Below are 19,674 nucleotides of genomic sequence, written 5' to 3' on the forward strand. Positions count from 1 at the left end.
TCAACACCTTGTTTTATACCAAACCTGCCTGATTATTTTGAGTTCATGTAAAATGCTAGATTAACACACACACATCAGAAAATCAGTGTTAAAATGTGAGTCGGAGTGTGTGTGTTTTTTTGTGTTTCACTGCCATCAACATGATTACCGTAAGCTGTTTTAAATTTCTGAGCGTGCACACCAGGTTTTTATTGACTGTCAACAAACACATGGAGCACAGCAGAGATAGGAGGAGGCTTCTCTGAATGGCTGTACGTACTGGGATCAATGTGGTCTATGAGGACTGAAGTTAAAAGTGCTGTCAGGCTAAATTGGCTCACATGGCGCTGCAGGATAGCGAGCTGATGGACCCTGAGTCAGTGTTTAAAGTGCTGCTCTGTGAGGGCCTCAGGGCTGAGTGTGTGTCTGTGTTTCTGTGTCTGACATTTCAGTGGAGTTGTGGCATAGATCAGGCTGTGATGCAGTTTGAGTGTGGACTTAACTAGTTATCAGTCTGTGACACTGTTGTTGTTTTGGTTCTGTGAAAGAAACTGGTTTAAATTATCTTTTTTTATGAAATACAGTTGTTTTCAAAACTTTTGGCACCGCTGGGCAATTACATATTTTATTGATTATTGAAATGAATAGAAGTAAAAACTGACTCTGCAGCAAACAGATATTAAAAATGAGTCTTTCTTCAAATACAAATGTGCAGTTACTTTGTTTCATTAACTTTACTGGGGTTGGAAATATTCTGCTTTTGAATTGTGTATCAGCCAGTAGCTCAGGAAACATTTCACAAATACAAAAGAAGAATGGATTCCACTAAATATCAGCAGATGGTGGATACAAATGTCCTGCAGTTGGTCAAGAAAGTGAAAATGAAAAGAGGCTGGCTTGTACAACAGGACAGTGATCCGAAGCAGAGCTCAAAATCAACCATGAACCACTCCAAGAAACATAAGCTGAAGCTTTTGGCTCCCCTGACTGCAAGGTAGATCTTGATTTTGTGTGTCCAAGACAGCGTAAAAATATTTCAGATTTTGAAGTTATCTTTAAGGATCCTTAGGCGAAAATTCCTCAGTGAAGAATAAAAAGACTTTTAGCTGCTATAAAGTGTTTGTCAGCTGTGATATCTGCCAAAGGAGGATTTGGGGAGTTAGGTACTGACTTAGTAGGGTGCCCAAATTTTTGCACATGCTGAAATTACCATTTAATTTTTTCTAGTTTTTAAATTCATGAAATAAAAGCAAGAATGCATTAACAGCTGAAGAAAGTAATCTCATCGGAGGTACCCAAAATGATGTATACACCTGCATGTGTGGGTCGGACGTGTGTATTTGTTTGGTGTGTGCAGACTGGGGGGCAGGGGTTAGGGTTTTTATTTCTTGTCTTCTTTTTCTGTGGGGTGTTTCATTAAATTAGGCTAGAAGTCAAGTCTCCTCCTCCTTCTACGTCTTAAAAATGCATCTTCTTCTTCATCATCGTCATCATCAGCATCGTAATCATGGCTCTTCAAAGAAATGAACGCCACTCCAAGAATCAAAACCCACATTGTACACACACTAAAATATAAGTCAGCAGCATAAAGTGGTATTTTGGGTTAATATGGTGAAATTAATGTGAATGCTAACTCACTGACTTTAGATTAAAGCAGTATAGAGATAGATGGAGGTAAAAATCAGCCTGTAGCAGGTTGACAGGCTGTTGACTCAGGGCTTTTATCTATATAAAAAGGGAAGCTGCAGATTCTGTACAGTCATCTGTTTTCTCCTCAATATTCCTGCCTGGGTTTGAGCAAACAAACACTCACACACTGTCACATACGTTTATATTTAGTATTCAAAACTTGCATCTCTTAATATTACGATATATACAGAATCGTCAAGTCTCCCGCCCCACAAACTACCAACACACAAAGTCATTCACAAAGATAGACCTGTTGTTGTTTGTGTGTGTGTGTGTGTGTGTGTGTGTGTGTGTGTGTGTGTGTGTGTGTGTGTGTGTGTGTGTGTGTGTGTGTGTGTGTGTGTGTGTGTGTGTGTGTGTGTGAGAGAGAGAGTTAAACCTTGTTGTAGGAATCAGTCGGGCCTGCTGGAACAAATGGAGGCAATCCATGTGAATACAAATAGCTAAGCCAAATGCAACAGGGTGAGGCCAAGACAGGATAAATATAAAACACACTGCTTACAAAGTTATACTACAATACAAAGCTACTATTGCCCACAAGTCAACAAAACCGCACAGAGAGCAAATGACAAAGTGGCATTAATGTAACATTCAGGCACCATGCTTCCTCATGTAGAAATACAAAGACCTATTATCTGCTTTTGTTTGGTTCTCCCACCCCTGTTTAGTAGAGTGAGGTCTTTATCATTTCAGTGACAGTGTACACCACAGGCTCAGCTATGTTTAATCAGGTAAACTAACACAACCTGGAGAAAAGTCTCATTACACTGGGTAATATATATATATATATATATATATATATAAGCCTAGAATGTTAACTGTGTTTTATCATCTCAGAATCGGCCTGAGCTTAATCAAGAGCCCAACAACCAAACAAGTGAAGCGGGACTTTAAAGAGTAACTTCGCCCAGTCTCACAATCCGGCTGACCCTGTTAACTAGTGGTGACATCGTGTGTTTTTCATCACTCAGCTGTGATGTATGGTGGCACTGTAATAATAATAATAATAATAATAATAATACATTTTATTTAAAGGCGCTTTTCTTGGCACTCAAGGACACCGTACACAGTTACACAAATTGAGATTAAAACACATTAAGAATTAATTAATTAATTAACAATAATAAAAATGAAATATAAAAATAAAAACAATACAAAAGTGACAGAGCAATTGGCATCAGATGGAAAAGGCAGTTTTAAACAGATGTGTTTTGAGTTGTGATTTGAAATGGGGGAATGAATCGATATTTCTGAGTTGGGGTGGTAGTAGGTTCCAGAGACGGGGAGCAGAGCGGCTGAATGCTCTACTCCCCATGGTGGTGAGACGGGCAGAGGGGACAGACAGGTGTGTGGAGGAAGATGATCTGAGGGAGCGGGAGGGAGTGGGAACATGAAGGAGGTCGGACAGATATGGGGGGGCGAGGTTGTGGATGGCCTTAAATGTTAATAGAAGGACTTTGAAATGAATACGGAACTGAACCGGTAGCCAGTGGAGCTGTTGGAGGACAGGAGTGATGTGGTGGATGGAGGGGGTACGAGTAATGATACGGGCAGCTGTGTTCTGGACCAATTGAAGTTTATGGAGGGATTTAAGAGGGAGGCCGAAGAGGAGAGAGTTACAGTAATCCAGACGGGAAGTGACGAGGCTGTGGACAAGGATGGCGGCAGTGTGGGGGGTAAGGGAGGGGCGGAGGCGATTAATGTTTCGTAGGTGGAAGTAGGCAGACCGGGTAATGTTACTGATGTGGGATTGAAAGGATAGTGTGCTGTAGTACCAAGTTACATCACAGCTGGATGTGGTCACAACTAAGCAGACAACACCTTAGGAAAAAGTGTATGTAACAAATAGTGATGCTCAAAGGTGAAAGTAAAAGTAAAGGGAAGGTAAAATTAGTTGATGTAAAAGGTTTTGTTCCTTATTTGACACCACAAGGATTTAAAATGAGTTCAGTCATGACGTGTCTAATGATGAAACACGTCTGATGTACGGGCACACATGGTGTAAAAATGGATGAAGAAGAAAAGACCTTGATGGATTTATGGATGGATGATCTTGCTAAAGCTTGACAGTGTGTGACAGATGTTTGGAGAAATTCAAGCACAGAAAATGTTACAAGAGAGCAGATGAACCGTGGAGTGATATGCTCTGGAGGAGTTTATTTTTATCCAGTCAAACTCTAAGGCAGGTATTTTCTAAATCACAGCTGTCCTGATACATTTATCAAGATGTTTTAACAAGGTTTAGCTTAGATTTGTGCTCCGCAATGGTGCTCAGGCCACACAAGATGCATGATAACAAAGTTTTTAATCTTTTGCAGAAAGGGTGCAGTGGTTTTCCAGTCAATGTTTAGAACAGAGTTTTTTCTTTTTCAGTTCAACAACCTCCCACAACAACATGTTGCCAAAATGGAAAATATGACCTCCAGATGTTAAAAATGAAATACTCTCTGCGTCCAGTAGTTACATTATCTCTGATCCTCCTACACACACATTTGGCCATAAAATGAATATTATGCGTAATATAAAATGCCTTCTGTCCCTTTTAATGAAAATAGCTTTATGTAACAGACCAAGTCTGAAATTTATCCACTGAGTGTGTTCACTCATTGTAAGATAAATGACTCAGCTGAAATATAGAAAGATTCTTCAGCTGCTTTTGAAACAAACCAAAAAAGTGGACTTTTCTTGACAATAAGTGATTAGGGCTGGTTTTTGGCATCGACTGCTTTTGTCCTTGATGTCAGATTTTTGGCAGCAAAACCTGGTGAATTGTTCCCAAATATTCAGGCTGCCAAAACAAACATTGATTTTCTTTTGTAAATCTGCTGTCTCAATATACAGTATAGAGAAGAATGTTGTAATACATTTCTCTGTATTTTTTTTCTTGACAGCAGAAATGAAACCTTCAAGTTCCTCCCACACACGAGTCCATCAGTTGGGGACTGAAATAAAATTCTTGGGAAACTTTACGATGAACTATGGAGACTATTTAACACTTTCTCTCTCTCTCTCTTTCTCTCCCTCTCTCTCTCTCTCTCAGGTGTTCTCCCAGTCGTTGTGAACATGGCGGCCTCTGCAGTCAGTCCTGGACCGTCTTCCACTGTAACTGCTCTGACAGTGGCTACAGCGGAGCCACCTGCCACAGCTGTAAGTCACCTGTCAGACAAACATGGCTCTTGGACAAAAGGGCCGGATTAACCTGCTATCGAGCTGGAGCATTTGACACCCCGGGTTCCTCCTGATCTCTTTTCATTGTGCACTGTACTTTAATCTGTTACCTTTAGGAATTAATCCGCTAGAGAGCACACTAGTACTTTGCAGGATTGTTACGCCTCCGTACTGGCGATAGCCGGGGCTGGAGGCGTTATGTTACCAGGTTGTCCATCTGTCTCGTGAACACAATATCTCACTAACATTCAAATTTGGCGCAAACATCCACTTGGACTCAAGGATGAGCTGATTAGAACTTGGTGGTCAAAGGTCAAGGTCACTGTGACCTCTCAAAACATGTTTTTGGCGATAACTAGCTAATTGCTTTGCTAGGTATGACACAGTTTAACACAAATGTGAAATAAGATGATGAAGTGATGATGTTTTTTATCCAAATGGTCAAAAGTCACCTTCACTCTGACATCATAATGTTCTGCAAAGATAATGACCAAATTTCCTGCAACTTGACTGGTTGGTAAAGGCGAACAACCACAAGGTGGTAATACTAGTTGTGTGTCAGTTACTGAACAGACCTTTATTTAGGAATGAGCATCATGTAAACATAATAATATCAACTGAATTATAACAACAGTGATAAGATTAAAACACAAAGCCACAAGATTACGTAGTACTACAGAGCTTGCTTTGAGGGTCTTTATATTGTAGTTTATTCAGGAGTGCACACTCTACTCTGGCAAATCTACTACTACTACTACTATTACTATGGTGTGGTTATGCTTAGGTGACAAAAGCACTTTGATTTAGACAATGTTAGGGTTTTGGTTAAATATTAATGAATAAAACTTGTTTTGTCTCATGCTTAAATCACTTTTTTTCAATATTTAACCAAGACCATGATCTTCCCCTAACCTTAACCAAGTGCTCTGAGAATCTAAACATAACCATAAAAAAAGTTTAATCTTGCTTTAGTTCCTCATTATGTGGATATAAAAAGATAATCACGGTGGCAATACATTTCTCCCAAGATATATTTTCGGTTGAAATGACTCGTATATTGCATGGAGATAGGATTAGAGACAGAGAGAGAGAGCGAGAGAGCAATGACAGATAAAATAGAAAAATTAGAATCAATGGAGAGGTAAAATGTGAGAAAGAGCAACAGCAGCAGATAATGAATTTCCTTTTACACACAGTAACTGGATTTTAGCACAGAGGCAAACTGAAGAGAAAATGAAATAACAGAAATAGAGCACTCAGTGAGACAGCACGGAGATTAAAAATGAATGAATAAAAACAGCCTGGGGAGTACTATTAATGTTACTAGTTTTAATGTACACGTCAGTTCTCTCTATCATTCATGTGAAGGGTTCTTAAGTTGACTCTTAAAGGCAGCAGCTCCATTTACAGCTCGACCTTCAAGACCTAGAAAACCTGTTATTCTCAGGGTGGCAATCACAGATGCATTTAACAGCAATATTGCCCAGTAATTACAGCTGTACTGGGTTTTTCCCCCTTTAGCGTAGGAGCAGCAAAGTGTGAGTTTTGTCAGAACAAAAAAATTTAAATTCTTGGTTTTTGTTTCGGCTGCAGCCTGGGGACATTTTTTAAATAAAGCAACCTCTTTGCAAGCTTCATGTGATGCCTGCATAATATTCTTTGCCCACTGCAGAGTACCTCTAAAACCTGTTTGTGTGTGAGGGTTTTGATGGAGGTTAATGAGTCTGTAGCTGTGACTAAATTTCCAAATACAGAATGAACAAATAAAACTGCAGAGGTAAGGTGAGCTCATTGGTGGGATTTACTGGTTCTGTGCCGATTCCCTTTGAGCCAAACACCTCAAGACCAAAAGAGGAGAGTTTCCCACACACCTCACCTCTGCTCTCATTTTTTATTGCTGACGCTTCTGTGAAAACCTTTTTCTAACTACACTGAGGCAATGTGATGAATAAAAGGCCTTTGGCTGTGGAGAAGAAGCGAGATAAACAGGTGAGCAGAGTGTGGGAACCTTTAGATATGGATTTGACTTGAAGGGCTCGATTATGTGGCTGCAGAGGAAGAACAGGTGTGTGTGTGACTGGAGGAGGAGGAAGAGGAAGACTTGTGGAGATAGAGAGGAAGAGGTGGGGCTGATAAAGGTTTTATTTATTGAGTCATTGACTTCCCATCAGTCATTACTGTCCTCTCCAGCTGGACTGATCTTGACTTTATGGGACGCTGCTGCAGAAATAAAACACTTCATGCTGGTTATGATTCAGTGGTGATACATACGTATGAAGAAGCACCCATAATCCTCCACAGGGTGTGATCTCCATCCCCTCACAGCTCCTGTGTGCCAGCAGATGTGCTGATGTTGATGTGATTAATGTTGAAGCTGATCTTATTATTTTCCTCCCAGCTGTGTATGAACAGTCCTGTGAAGCGTACAAACACAACGGCAACTCCTCGGGACATTTTTACATCGACGTGGACGGCAGCGGACCAATCAAACCACAGCTGGTCTACTGCAACATGACAGGTGACACACACACACATTCACTCCCCTTCATCCTCCCATCATCACTCAGCGTTTCACATGATGAACATTTACATAATTGTAAATGATGATGTCATCTCCTTTCCCTACAAGGCTCCGTTTCTGTTCCCATCTTTACCTCAGTCTCTCTTTTTCCTCCATTCATCTCTTTCTCTGTCCCTATTTCTTCCATCTTTTTAATAAAAAAAAATCAACAAGATATAGAGAGAGAACAGAAAAGTTCAAGTTCAAAATGAAAAAATGAAAAAGGAAAGAACAAGAGAAACCTTCCCTTCCATGATCTTTTACCACACGGTGTCATTAGCAGCACAGCAATGGTTGTGTTTCCTTGTGTCTGCCTCTCCAGAGGAGAACACGTGGATGGTGATCCAGCACAACAACACAGACCTGACCAGAGTCCGACCGTCTCCTGGTGTGAACCAGCATTCAGTTCACTTTGACTACTCGACTAAAGAGGAGCAGCTGTTGGCTGCTATTAGCCAATCAGATCACTGTGAACAGGAACTGTCCTACCACTGCAGGAAGTCCCGCCTCCTCAACACTCCAGGTAAAGCCTTTTTTCCTTGCATAAAACACTGACGTTGTTTCCAGTGTTGAATGACTGACAGATTTATAACAGAAAGGCTGTGTCAGACCATTGAAAGACTGCTGTGAACCATGGTCTTGTGTATCCTCACTCATAAGAGCTATGGGACAACCTTCAAGATGGAGGACTGGGGGATTGAGGATCAATCAAATAAGGAAACTGGGATGTACCCACTCCTACTAGATCAGATTATCAGTTAGCTTTAAGATAGTCAAGTATGCATTCATGTTTTTATTTATCTTTGTCTTTGAAGGGCTTGATTCACTGAAGTCATAAACACTAAATCACACTCGCCTTTGAATCCAATTTAACAGGAGCGGGCTATGTATCAGCCATACATCATTTTGAACAAAACCAAAAGCTCTGGAGAAAACAATTTAACTCCCTGGAGCTCCACACATTTTTCCCGCTCTACCACACAAAACAAAATAATTGTTACGCTCATTGCTGCACACTTAATCAGGTTCCAAGGATTTTCTTCCCATTTACCAGCGAGTCAGACAAATGGACTGTGTACGATTTGTATAAATGTCTCCTCCTTTTAGACTCAGCATTGAGGCCAATTAGTTTGTCTGAGTTTTGTTCTTTGTTTTTCCTCAAATGCTTTTTCATGGTCTTACAAGTCATTAATTGACCCTAACGCTGTGACTGAGAATCAGTTAAACCACCAAAAGTGTGTAGACATGAATTTTTCTTGTGGCAAACACTGCCTGTGAGAAAGTGGTTAGGAAATGATTTATGACCACCATTATACAGACAGAGTTTCAACATTTATCTTGAATTTTTTTTTTGCATTCAAGCAGCATACAGGGTTCTAATTTTACAACTTTAAAGAAAACTGCTGCAGGGCACTGGGATAATCTTTGATATTAATGTCTTCTGTTCAGCCTCTTTCTGGTTGCAGCCATTTTGCAGTAAAACAAGGCTGGAACCATTAAGGGCAGATGGATTAAGGAAAGAATATAGAGATGCTCCAATAGCGTTTTTTATACTTGTGTATCGGCTGAGTACTGATCCGATAACATTACATATAAAAAAATAAAAGAATAACAGCTGAATATTACTAACCCTGTATGGATGTGGTATGATTTCTGTCATTCCTTTATGGTGTGACTCTGGTTAAACCCTTTGTAAAACATGGACACACGAATGCCTTCTCTTTTATTATCTAATATGACTGTCATTCATAAAGAAATAAGTCTTGATGTAAATCATGTAATCACTTCCTACCCTGTTCGTCCTAACACTTGTGCCACCACTTGAAATTGGAGCCTTGCACACTGTGCATGTTGCCCTTTTACTAGTGGGTCTTTCCACTTGAACATGTTGCAGAAACTGCCAGTTTATTTATTTTATATTGAAATTGAGTCCAAGAATTCATAAAGAACTCACATTGTGAGACAGTGGTTCAATGTTTAACTCCTGTTATGACTGATATGTCTAGATGGAACCATCTTTATCCTCTGTCACCAGGGAAACCAGGGTCTTATAGATAAGGAGGCAGGGAAAAGCATAACTCAGAGAGAACTGCCCAAATCCAGTTCTAGACAAGGATGAGTGAAGAGAGGCAAAGGGCACGACACATGTAACATAAGGTAAGAACATGTGACAGTGACCAGGTTAAAGGGGCCGACAGCGTCGTCACACACATAGGTTTAGACTGTAGTTTACCCTCATTTGGGTAAGCTACAGAATAGTGTTGTAACCATGTGCTTCCTAGGAATATATACAGACCAGACAGCTTCAGAAAGATTCACAACTCGATTCACATGCTGGCTTTGTACTGCTCATCATTTTCACCCTTGTTGCCAAGTTTACCGTAAATACTTCTGCCTGAGACATCTGAACTCCTGGTGATCGTCTTCTTCTCCAGCTCACAAGATTTCCACAACACTTGGCATTCAGTTTGTGGTTTTAGAGGGGCTTACAGTAAAGTGTTTTAGGAGACAGCACATCAGCAGACACGCACACGGCTGAAGATCAAGAGAGTCGTTGGAGAGGGTGTAGACATCACAGAGAACCTCACCTGAGCTCCTCACACCCAGCACATACTAAAAAAATCCAGACATGGGCTCTGCTTCCTCTGACAGCTGCACTAATTCAAGGTCTCAGCTTCCATCCTGAAAACCTTAGACAGTCCTGACAGGCAGCATGACAGGCGCCCTGCAGAGATCGGCTGAATACACCACCAGAACAGCCCCCCTGCAGGACAACCTACAGCAGGAGGGTGAAGATGAGAGCCCAGAACATCATGAGAGACACTACACACCCCAACAGTAGACTCTTAAGACTGTGGAGGTCAGGGGGACACCTCTGCTGTCACATGACCTAAACCGAAAGACCAGATCCTCAACACACACTCTCCACTTTAACAAACTTCCACACACATGTGAACATGTCTAAAACATCCACATCCTCTGTTTGATTCTGCCACTTTCACACTCTAACTGTAAATACTGGTAGATTTATATTTGTTGTATGTGTATAGAGTTCTACACATCTATACAATCTATATTATATGTTTGTATAGATTTGTATTTATACATATAGTTTCATATAGTTATATAGTTATTTTAGTTTTATTGAGTTTAGTTCATTTTATCTTCTGACTAGATTATATTGCTTTCATTCACTGCTTATTTTACTCTGTATCTTTGTTCATGTGACAAATGAAGAACCTTGTACCTTGGTTGCATTGGTGCAAAAGATTCAGTCTGTACAGTATTTTAGGATTTATTATAGGGGTATTGTGTTCCAGTAAAACACATGAAATGTAAACAAAAGGATAAAAGGGAGATTGTTTTATTTTTTGGATGAGGAAACGGATGGAAAGAGAAAAAGTAGCTACACCCACAATGTTCTCTTGTTAATGATGCTCACAACTTACAATACAAGACATTTTTTTATATTGTGGCCACAATGTTTTGTCCAAGAAGCGTTTTCAGTATGTAAAAGCCAAGACATACTTGGCAGCCTTTCTAAGGAGAAGTTTCTGTTCCCTTATTTATTCCTCACACAAATGTGTCTTCTTTGGAAACAAGACAAAGAAATGTGCACCTGAGAGAAAATAACTGAGTGATCTTTGTGAAGATGTTGTGGTGTATAAAACTGAGGAAACACACATTTACCTCGTAAATAGTGCTGCAGCATTCATGTAGTGTTGCCAGTGAAATGTTGAGAGATACTGTAACTTTGGGGTTTTGTAGGGGTGTTTCTAGCACTGTTTACAGAGGTAAATGTGCTTCTCTCCTTAGTTTTACACAGCACGATATCCTCTCTCAGCAGCATGTTTCTAGTAGTGCGACTGAAGGCTGAATCTGATACAACAAACTGGTTCCTCATGTGTTAGCTCAGCTGTCGTGTGTGTTTCAGAGGGGTCTCCGTTCAGCTGGTGGCTCGGTGGTCCCGGCTCCGGTCGGGTCCAGACTTACTGGGGCGGAGCTCAACCAGGAAGTCAGCAGTGTGCCTGCGGGCTGCAGGGCGACTGTGTGGACCCACAACACTACTGCAACTGTGACGCTGACCGCATGGAGTGGTACTGAAATTAATAAACTCATATTTACATGTATTCATATATTTTTCTCAGTACTTATAGTCATAAGGTAATGTTTTTTTCAGTGTGTTTTGTGCTTATAAGGTCACGCACCTCAAGTTTAAGTGTCTCTTTCAAGCATCCACCATCAACCAACTATCATGTCTGATGAAAGGAAAACAGAAGACTATGGGCAGAATGCTCTGCTACACAAGGTCAATTTCTTTTGTAATAACTGGTACCATGCTCGCTTTTCAGGAAAAAAATAATAGAATATTGACATAAAAGTAAAGGAAAAGTAAAAGTTTACATAGCAGTTTGTTCAGTAATACAGTGTTGGCCTTTCCAGAAAATGTAAAAAAGTTATTAGGGAGAATTAACATAAAAAAAAAAGAAGAAGAAGAAAAAGAAATCTGTTCAGTGTGACCAATTTAAAGAAAAGTGAAGATCATTTGATGAAATTTTTTCATCAAATGATTTCATTTCTTATAAAATACACAAAATAATAAGGAAAAGAAAATCTGTGTTGCTTACCAAAACATGTCAATATCAGATTGGCTGAAGAAAATAGGAACACTCATACACACATACAAAAAATAGACACGAGACATAAGAAGAGAAAACATATGTGCAAAGTCGTCTGACTAAATGTAATTTCCTCAGGAAAATGAAAACATGTCTGATGACTTTGAACAAACATGCTGTCCCTGCTCAACTTGAAACTTTGGCAAACATCCAGTCGACGGGGATAAATTGAGCAGAGTAAAAAACAAAACTGCTTTAATGTTTCCTCATGCTGTAAAGGTTCCTTCCATGCCTCACTTCATGTCTTCTGTCACTCTTCTACCACCAGTCCAAACTGTTTGTGCAGTGGCGCCTCTATTTTTACATACCTCAGCTGCCATAGCTGCTCTTCAATATTTTATCAGACCCTCAAACTGCTGCATACGTCAGTCCTTCCAGTGCTGAATGTATTTTTATCCACAGCTTTCCTTAGCAACAAGGTTAACATTCATATTAATCCTCAGTGCATAAAGCCGGGTGTGGGCCTGGATGGACAGGAGGTGTTTTGGGAGTAGCTGTTCCATAAACTTCCATAAAGTGCTGAGCGTCAGGATGGTTATGATTTGGTTTTGGAATAAACAGGTTCCTGAGAGATTACACCTACACACTGCAATGTTTGCATCAGCTTGTGGCAACATGTAATGTTGTCACAAGACTGATGTAACATTAAAAATATACACACCAGTAAATCTATGCACGAAAATGAGCATGATTTGGGTTCGGTGACTGGTGTGTTTTTGTTCATTCTCTGCATAGTTTTTTGTTCTTTTACATATTAATCTATCTGCTCATCCTGTTGCTTCCTCTTCGTCTACATCGTTTTCCTCATTTTATCTTTGCCTTTATCTCCTCCGTAAACCTTTTTCGTCTTTCATCTCTTTTCTTTCCTCTTTATTTTTGCTTTTATTCTATTTCCTCACTTCCTCCTCCTCATCCTTTCCTTCTTCCACCAGGGCTGAAGACTCAGGCCTGCTTATCCACAGGGAGAGCCTCCCAGTCAGGACTCTGGTGCTGGGTGACATCCAGAGGCCAGGGTCAGAGGCCGCCTACAGGGTGGGACCGCTCCGTTGTCATGGAGACAGTAAGTGCCCTCCAAAAACTCCAGTTGCCTGGTTACACTTGATTCTAAGATCAGATCAGGAAATCCTTCTATTATGTACTGTTGTCACTTTCTTATGCTTTCTAGCTAAACAACACTGGTATATGACAGTCTTAACATTATGTCACCAAGATTTAAATATTAATGCAGATATTTGCTATACAGTTACTGTGTAGTAAATACTGTATCTATAGTGTATGTTATAATGCTGTAGTCTATTATACAAACTCGCATGGTAGAGCATGTTCATCAGTTTGTGTTTCCCCTGGAGACACAAACTCTATGTGTTTGTATTCCAACTGTCACTGAGCAACATTACATCATTGAGACTTTTGAGTTTTATTCCAAGCTCATCAAGGCAACCACTCTTTCCTCTTTGAAATGATTTTGTAATTGCAGTCTTAAGTACCTAAAAGTTGATACATGCGCTATTAATGCCAAAGCATTGCTAAAATTACTCAGTTTTCATCTAATCAGCCTGCTTGGCTCATTTGTTTCTGATGTGAAAGTGCATTTGTGTTTTTTTCAGAGAACTTCTGGAACGCTGCATTTTTCGACAAGGAAACATCGTACCTCCACTTTCCCACCTTCCACGGGGAGCTGAGCGCGGACATCTCCTTCCTGTTCAAAACCACGGCCTCCTCTGGTGTCTTCCTGGAAAACCTGGGCATCAAAGACTTCATCCGCATCGAACTGAGCTGTGAGTAGGAGCTAAATCCAAACACACTTAAAGGGAATGTGCGTGTGCATTTTAAAGCCCTTTAGGCAGCGTGATTTATAGTATGCCAGCAAAACTAATAATGTTCTTTTATTTCTATTTTTTGCTCTATTAGTGATGCAGTTAGAAGATTACTTTGGATTGTACTTTATTCACTTTTGGTCAAGTTTGGTCCTTTTTTCTTTATTTTTAATTAAACTGTGAACACTTTCATTTCACAAAAACACTTGTATCCTTACAATTTGCTTTAATGTATTTTCCCCATGCTGAAGTGTTTGAAATTGTCTGGAAGCCTTATAGTGGAGGGTGGTGACATTTTCCAACTATTTACTCTTTAAATTTTGAGGTTAAATGAAACCGGCTGTTCAGTTTTTTTACTGACAGGCTGGATTGTGTGGAGTTTTTGTTTTCCTCTATTTTTTTCTGCTTTAGGTTGCATTGTTGTTTGAATCAATTCCCCACACAGACTGCAGTTGAATGCATTGTATACGCCTCTGTGGGTAGCACATTCTGGCCCACAGGAGACAGCCTTGTATTAACCACACAACCAATAAAACGTGAACAAGATTAAACCCATAAAGAGGAACTCATAATTACTTCAGGCAATTTTTTTGCAACCTTGTTTTTAATTTTACATTTGTTTTGTAAACTCCCAGGGGCATTTTCGCCATGACCCTCCATTAATTTCTGTCTCCTGCATTATGCACACACCACAGTGTGTCATTTAGATTAAGACAGTAATAACCAACAGGGTGTTATTTAGTTTATGGGTGCCATGGAAATGTGGCGAGGTGTGAGATGTATGTTTATAGCCTACCATAGATTGTGTCATTTGAAATATAGCTGTATTACCCAACAAGGTGACCTCGTGCTTATATGGTTATGACAGTAACGCAGCAAGGTATGAAGTAGACATTTATGGGCAGCAATGGTGTGAGTCATTTAGTGAGGCATGTATAGATGCCTTGATGTCTCTAATCTATGGTATTAGAGACATCGGTGGTTGCCTTTTGAAGCTCTTTCACCTCACTTCACCCTTTTAGTTTGGATTAGCTTTCTGTTTGCTGCTTGTTTTCGTGTTGTGTTGAAGTTCAGAGGAAGTTGTTTACAAAATAGGATTTCAGGTACACACACAGACGCCTCTCTCCTCTGGAAATTATTGTTAGTGTGGTCGCTCGGTAACACTGTGGCCAGGCCTGAAAACAATTTCTAAATGAAGTCACTGTAGGATGTTTGGATATTGTTTCATCTTGTTCTGTTGTCCCACAGTAATACATCCTCACCTTCCACCAGCACAACATGAAGAATGATGGTTTTGTTTTGTCTGTACCCTCCTAAATCTGTTGCTGTTGGTGGAGAGGACAAAGAGAGCTGAGCAGACAGCTCAAGGAGTAAATACAGTCATGCAGCACTGAGGTGCTGTCCGTGGTGCTGAACCAGGGCTGCATTAACAGAGCTGAGGCGCTGGCCGTGGTCCTGAAGCTAATGCTCGGGCTCAGAGTGAAACATTTCTGAGGGCAGTGGTGGAAGTATTCAGATCCTATAATGCAGGGGTCCCCAAACTTTTTCCTGTGAGGGCCACATAACTTTTCCCTTCTCTGATGGGGGGCCGGGTTCAGTTTGTAACAGAAAAAGTGTGACGATCGCAGGGGTGCCTAAACGTAAAAATTTATTGTTTTCCAGAAAGCCACACATAACCAAATAACCCTTTCCGGGTTCTTCACAGAAAAAAAAGTCAGGAAATAAATAATAACACTATTAATGAAATAAATAATAATAGTTCAGGGGGCCGGGCCAAATGTGGGGGCGGGCCGTATCCGGCCCGCGGGCCTTAGTTTGGGGACCACTGCTATAATGGGTCAATTTTTTTTTTAAATTTTTTTTTTTTATGTGAAGACAATTTGAAAAGGGGAAACAGAGCTCGACAGTGAGTCTCAGCTCCACATGTTCACCAGCAAAAGAGCCCGATATTTCACTTGGTAGAGACCAAAAACAGCTAAAAGACAGTGAATATTGGATTTACATTAAGTCCAAATGAATGATCTCCAATCAGCTTGAATGTGATGATATGGGAATGTTTTACCCACAACACTGCTGACTGCAATTGGATAAAAAAAAAAAAATTGCTTATTGCAGGTTTATGTATCAATACTACAAAATAAAGTACAAATAAAAGTAAAAGAATACTGACTAAAATTTTGCTAAATTTACTATATCAAAATTTGTTCCTTATTTTAACATTTGAATAAGCAAAATAAAGTGTATAACTGATGTGATGATGATGATACCATTCATTGTGTCCAATTGTCCATTTGGTCTCCAGGTAAATGTTGCTGAGGAAATAGCACAATATTTCCTCATGAACTGTAGTGAACTACCTGGAGAGTACAGTTACTTTGGTAGGGTACTTGAGCACATGCACTTGCACTCACTTCCTGGGGTTACCTAACGATAGCACATAAGCAATAAAATACAATGAGGTGGCCTGATGTATGAAAATAAAGTACTCACAATGGAGTGATTACCATACAGAAACTAATTTTGTACATCAGGACACCTCAGAGAGTGTTACACATTTTGTGGCCACTTACCACTGCAGAGCTATACTTAAATCATCACACACTTTTTAAAGTATTATCAATAAAATGGTATCAGGTATCAAAAATAGCATTTTACTGTTATAGCTGGATAATGGTAGACCTGATGTTAACTTACTAGACTGTAACTGTAAAGCTTAGCAAGGTTCTACAACGAAGAGCATTATAAGAATCTGGAAAGAAGCAGCACATCGTCTCTAGTCTTTTGTTTGTTGTTATCCTATGAGAACTGTTCCCAGTCTTCTTAGATAGAAAGCTCTGCTGGCTTTTGTGTTTGTTGTTTTGTTGTGAGAGAGTAATTAAACTTCAATCCAGAGAGTCCTGCACCTCCCTCCCCCCGTCTGCCTGTTTGGTCTCCATACACTTGGGTCCAGCCTACCTGCTTGTTAAAGCTCTTGTCTGTGTTCCCAGTTGTGGCATTGGCAGGTCTGAGATGAATGGTTGGAGCAGTGTGAAAATATGCAGCTGTAAAATGAAGATTCATTCCAGCTGCACTTGGCAAGATTTTTTATGTAAAGATACACCTGTGCCCCCATACTAAATCATAAAATGGAGGTTTCAGCATAGGTGTCCCGTGGACTTTAATTGAGATGTGGACATGTCCTGTTTGCACAAACTGAATGATTGTGTTGGGTCTGTAGCTTCTAAACATTTAAATTGTCTCCTTAACAGTAGCAATGACAGACCTCTCTGTCCTGCTTTTTTTCTGTCAAGCATTTAAATTAGTTTCACTACCTCATTGAAAGTTACTTTATTGAATTCATTACTGCTCAGTATTTTGTGACAAATTATTTGGGTGATTGAAAAACCTAAATCAATCTCCCTGATTAAATTTGGAAAATGTTTGCTTTAATTAAACTGTATGATCTGAATCTGTAATCTGATTTGTATAAGGATTCAAAAACATCACCACACAATGAAATACATCTGCTTCACCAGGCAACAGAGTAATTGTATGGTTTTGTTTCAAGATGTTGAATACTCATCTAAATGTGATTCACATGGCATATTAATTATGTTTCTTTCTCTATTGATGCTTCCCTATGTCCTCTTCCTTCTTCCCCGTTATCTACATCTTCACCTTCTCCCTCTATTAAAATGTGTTTTCTTTGTCTCCTCTATCCCTTCGTCCTCCCTCAGCCTCCACTCTGGTGCTCTTCTCCTTCGATGTGGGTAACGGCCCGCTGGAGGTTCGCGTGGAGTCGAGCGTCCCACTCAACGACAACCGGTGGCATCGAGTCCGAGCCGAGCGCAACGTCAAGGAGGCGTCACTTCGATTGGACGAGCTTCCTGCCGCCACGCAGCAGGCTCCTGCTGACGGACACTTCCACCTGCAGCTCAACAGCCAGCTGTTCATAGGTGAGAGGCGTGTTTTTTCTTCTGTGTTTGTTACGATCAAATGACCTCACAGTCAAGCAAGGAGGAAAATCCTGAACCATCATATTTTATCGATTGAGTTTCATTGTTTGTGATCAAAAACAACCGCTCTTAATTTTACACTGGAGTTTTTTCTGTTTCTGTGTGAATTTTCGCCTGAGTCTCAGGGCTGATGGGTTCAAAGCTCTTTCTTAAATCTTCTGGGATTGGAACAACACCAGTCTCTCTCCGTCTTTTACTTGCCTCGTTTCTTTTATCCGTTTTGCTCTTGAGAGAACCAGTAGCTCAGTGTTTCTGTCTCTGCAGCTCCTGAACTAGCTTTAATCACAGAACTTTTCAGTCCAATTTCTTTCTATTTTGGAAGTAAAACTTGTTTTCTTTCTTAACCTCTCACCAGACAATAGTTTATGAACCATAGACAGGTTCGGAGCTGTGTCTCGTTACTCAGCTTTTACACAGGAGCCTTCTGCGTTCACTCATCACTCATGAGCCTAGGTCAAGGTTATTTACTGTAAATCACAATCAAAAAAAATTACTGAGAAGGAAAAAAATGAAAGGTACCCTAACTAAAGGTTAAGAAAGTAATCTTTACATCCACTGTTTCTCAACAAAGCACAGTGTATATTTTCTCAAGGCCAAGTGAACATGTTGAATGCACTTCCTTCCCCAAAACGTTTGCTAAGCTAGTTTCTTCTACATTGCCTTGGCATGTTGCTGTCACCAACTGCTGATCACTGAAATAGCATAAAATTAGGACTTTATATCTCATGTGTACAAGCACCAAACAATATGGGAACCCAGTCTTAAAAACGTTGCTTGATTGTGAAACTACTGGTCAAAAGCTTCACTGGGTACCTTTAATAAACAAAGGACACAAAAATACTCAGCATAGCTAACCAACTCTTGTGAAGGTGAATTGCAAAGGATTATAAGCAGCCTGTGAAACCAGTTTAATCAGGTTGAGGTTTGCCAGGTATTACCCTCTAGGCATACGTAAAAAAGGCAGCCTTACAGAAAAGTAGATCATTTTTGTTTGTTTGAAAGTAAATGGAGGTTATGCTGTTTGGTTTTGAAGAGAGACACTGTTAGTCTGACTCCACTTATCAAGTGGTGCTAAATACTGAAGATACCAGTTTGACACATTTACATATAGGGGGGTCTGACACCATACTTCTCCATAGATCTAAACCGGACACCAAAAGTAAAGTTTAGAGATCAATAACAGCTTGTACAGGATGTGTTGTGTGTCCCCATGAGACTGGGATTAAATCCTCAGAAAAAGGGCTAAAAATATTCTTTTACATATGTTAATTTGCTATTGGCTGAATCCTGTTGTCTGCTCAGCGGTATTGGATATGAAAGATGCTGAGTCTGCACATCTATTCTATAGGGCTTATACTAGTTCTTCATCCACGGCCCCACAATACAAACTCCTGATAGACTGAGATCCAGGACTCAAGGCGGGAGCAAGTCTGACCTCCTCTCACAGTCCCACGCACTGAGGAAGAGAAAGAAACTTCTGATTCAAAGAATCCTAAACTGCTGTTGGACAAATGACACCAGCTGCTACTATAGATATGAAAGCGCTGAGTCGGTGGTTTCTGACCACACTGAGCAATAATCGCATTCAATAAATAAACATGCAGCAGGGAGCAGTGATTATATATAGTGTGTGGTGTGATTTCTTGCAGCGAGGGTCTTTAAATAATCTGTAAATGAATCTGAAGCTGTAAGTTATTCATCAGTAGTCATGTAAATAACACACTGCACACTGAGGATATCCAACTTGATCAATACCCTGTTTATCTCAGCTTCATCGTCTGCAGCAG

General features: G+C 40.1%; 1 protein-coding gene across 1 annotated transcript in view; it reads left to right on the forward strand.

Annotated features, from left to right (window-relative positions):
- Nucleotides 1-19,674, forward strand: part of LOC130178811 (contactin-associated protein-like 4) — a 102,247-nt gene that overhangs the window by 62,255 nt on the left and 20,318 nt on the right. The window contains exons 12-18 of the mRNA XM_056391309.1: nt 4,709-4,815; nt 7,235-7,354; nt 7,719-7,919; nt 11,331-11,493; nt 13,008-13,135; nt 13,683-13,853; nt 17,609-17,827. Of these exons, the coding sequence (XP_056247284.1) occupies nt 4,709-4,815; nt 7,235-7,354; nt 7,719-7,919; nt 11,331-11,493; nt 13,008-13,135; nt 13,683-13,853; nt 17,609-17,827 (1,109 nt within the window). The remainder of the gene's footprint in view (nt 1-4,708; nt 4,816-7,234; nt 7,355-7,718; nt 7,920-11,330; nt 11,494-13,007; nt 13,136-13,682; nt 13,854-17,608; nt 17,828-19,674) is intronic.

The sequence above is a fragment of the Seriola aureovittata genome, chromosome 12 (assembly GCF_021018895.1).
Source record: "Seriola aureovittata isolate HTS-2021-v1 ecotype China chromosome 12, ASM2101889v1, whole genome shotgun sequence".
NCBI lineage: Eukaryota > Metazoa > Chordata > Actinopteri > Carangiformes > Carangidae > Seriola > Seriola aureovittata.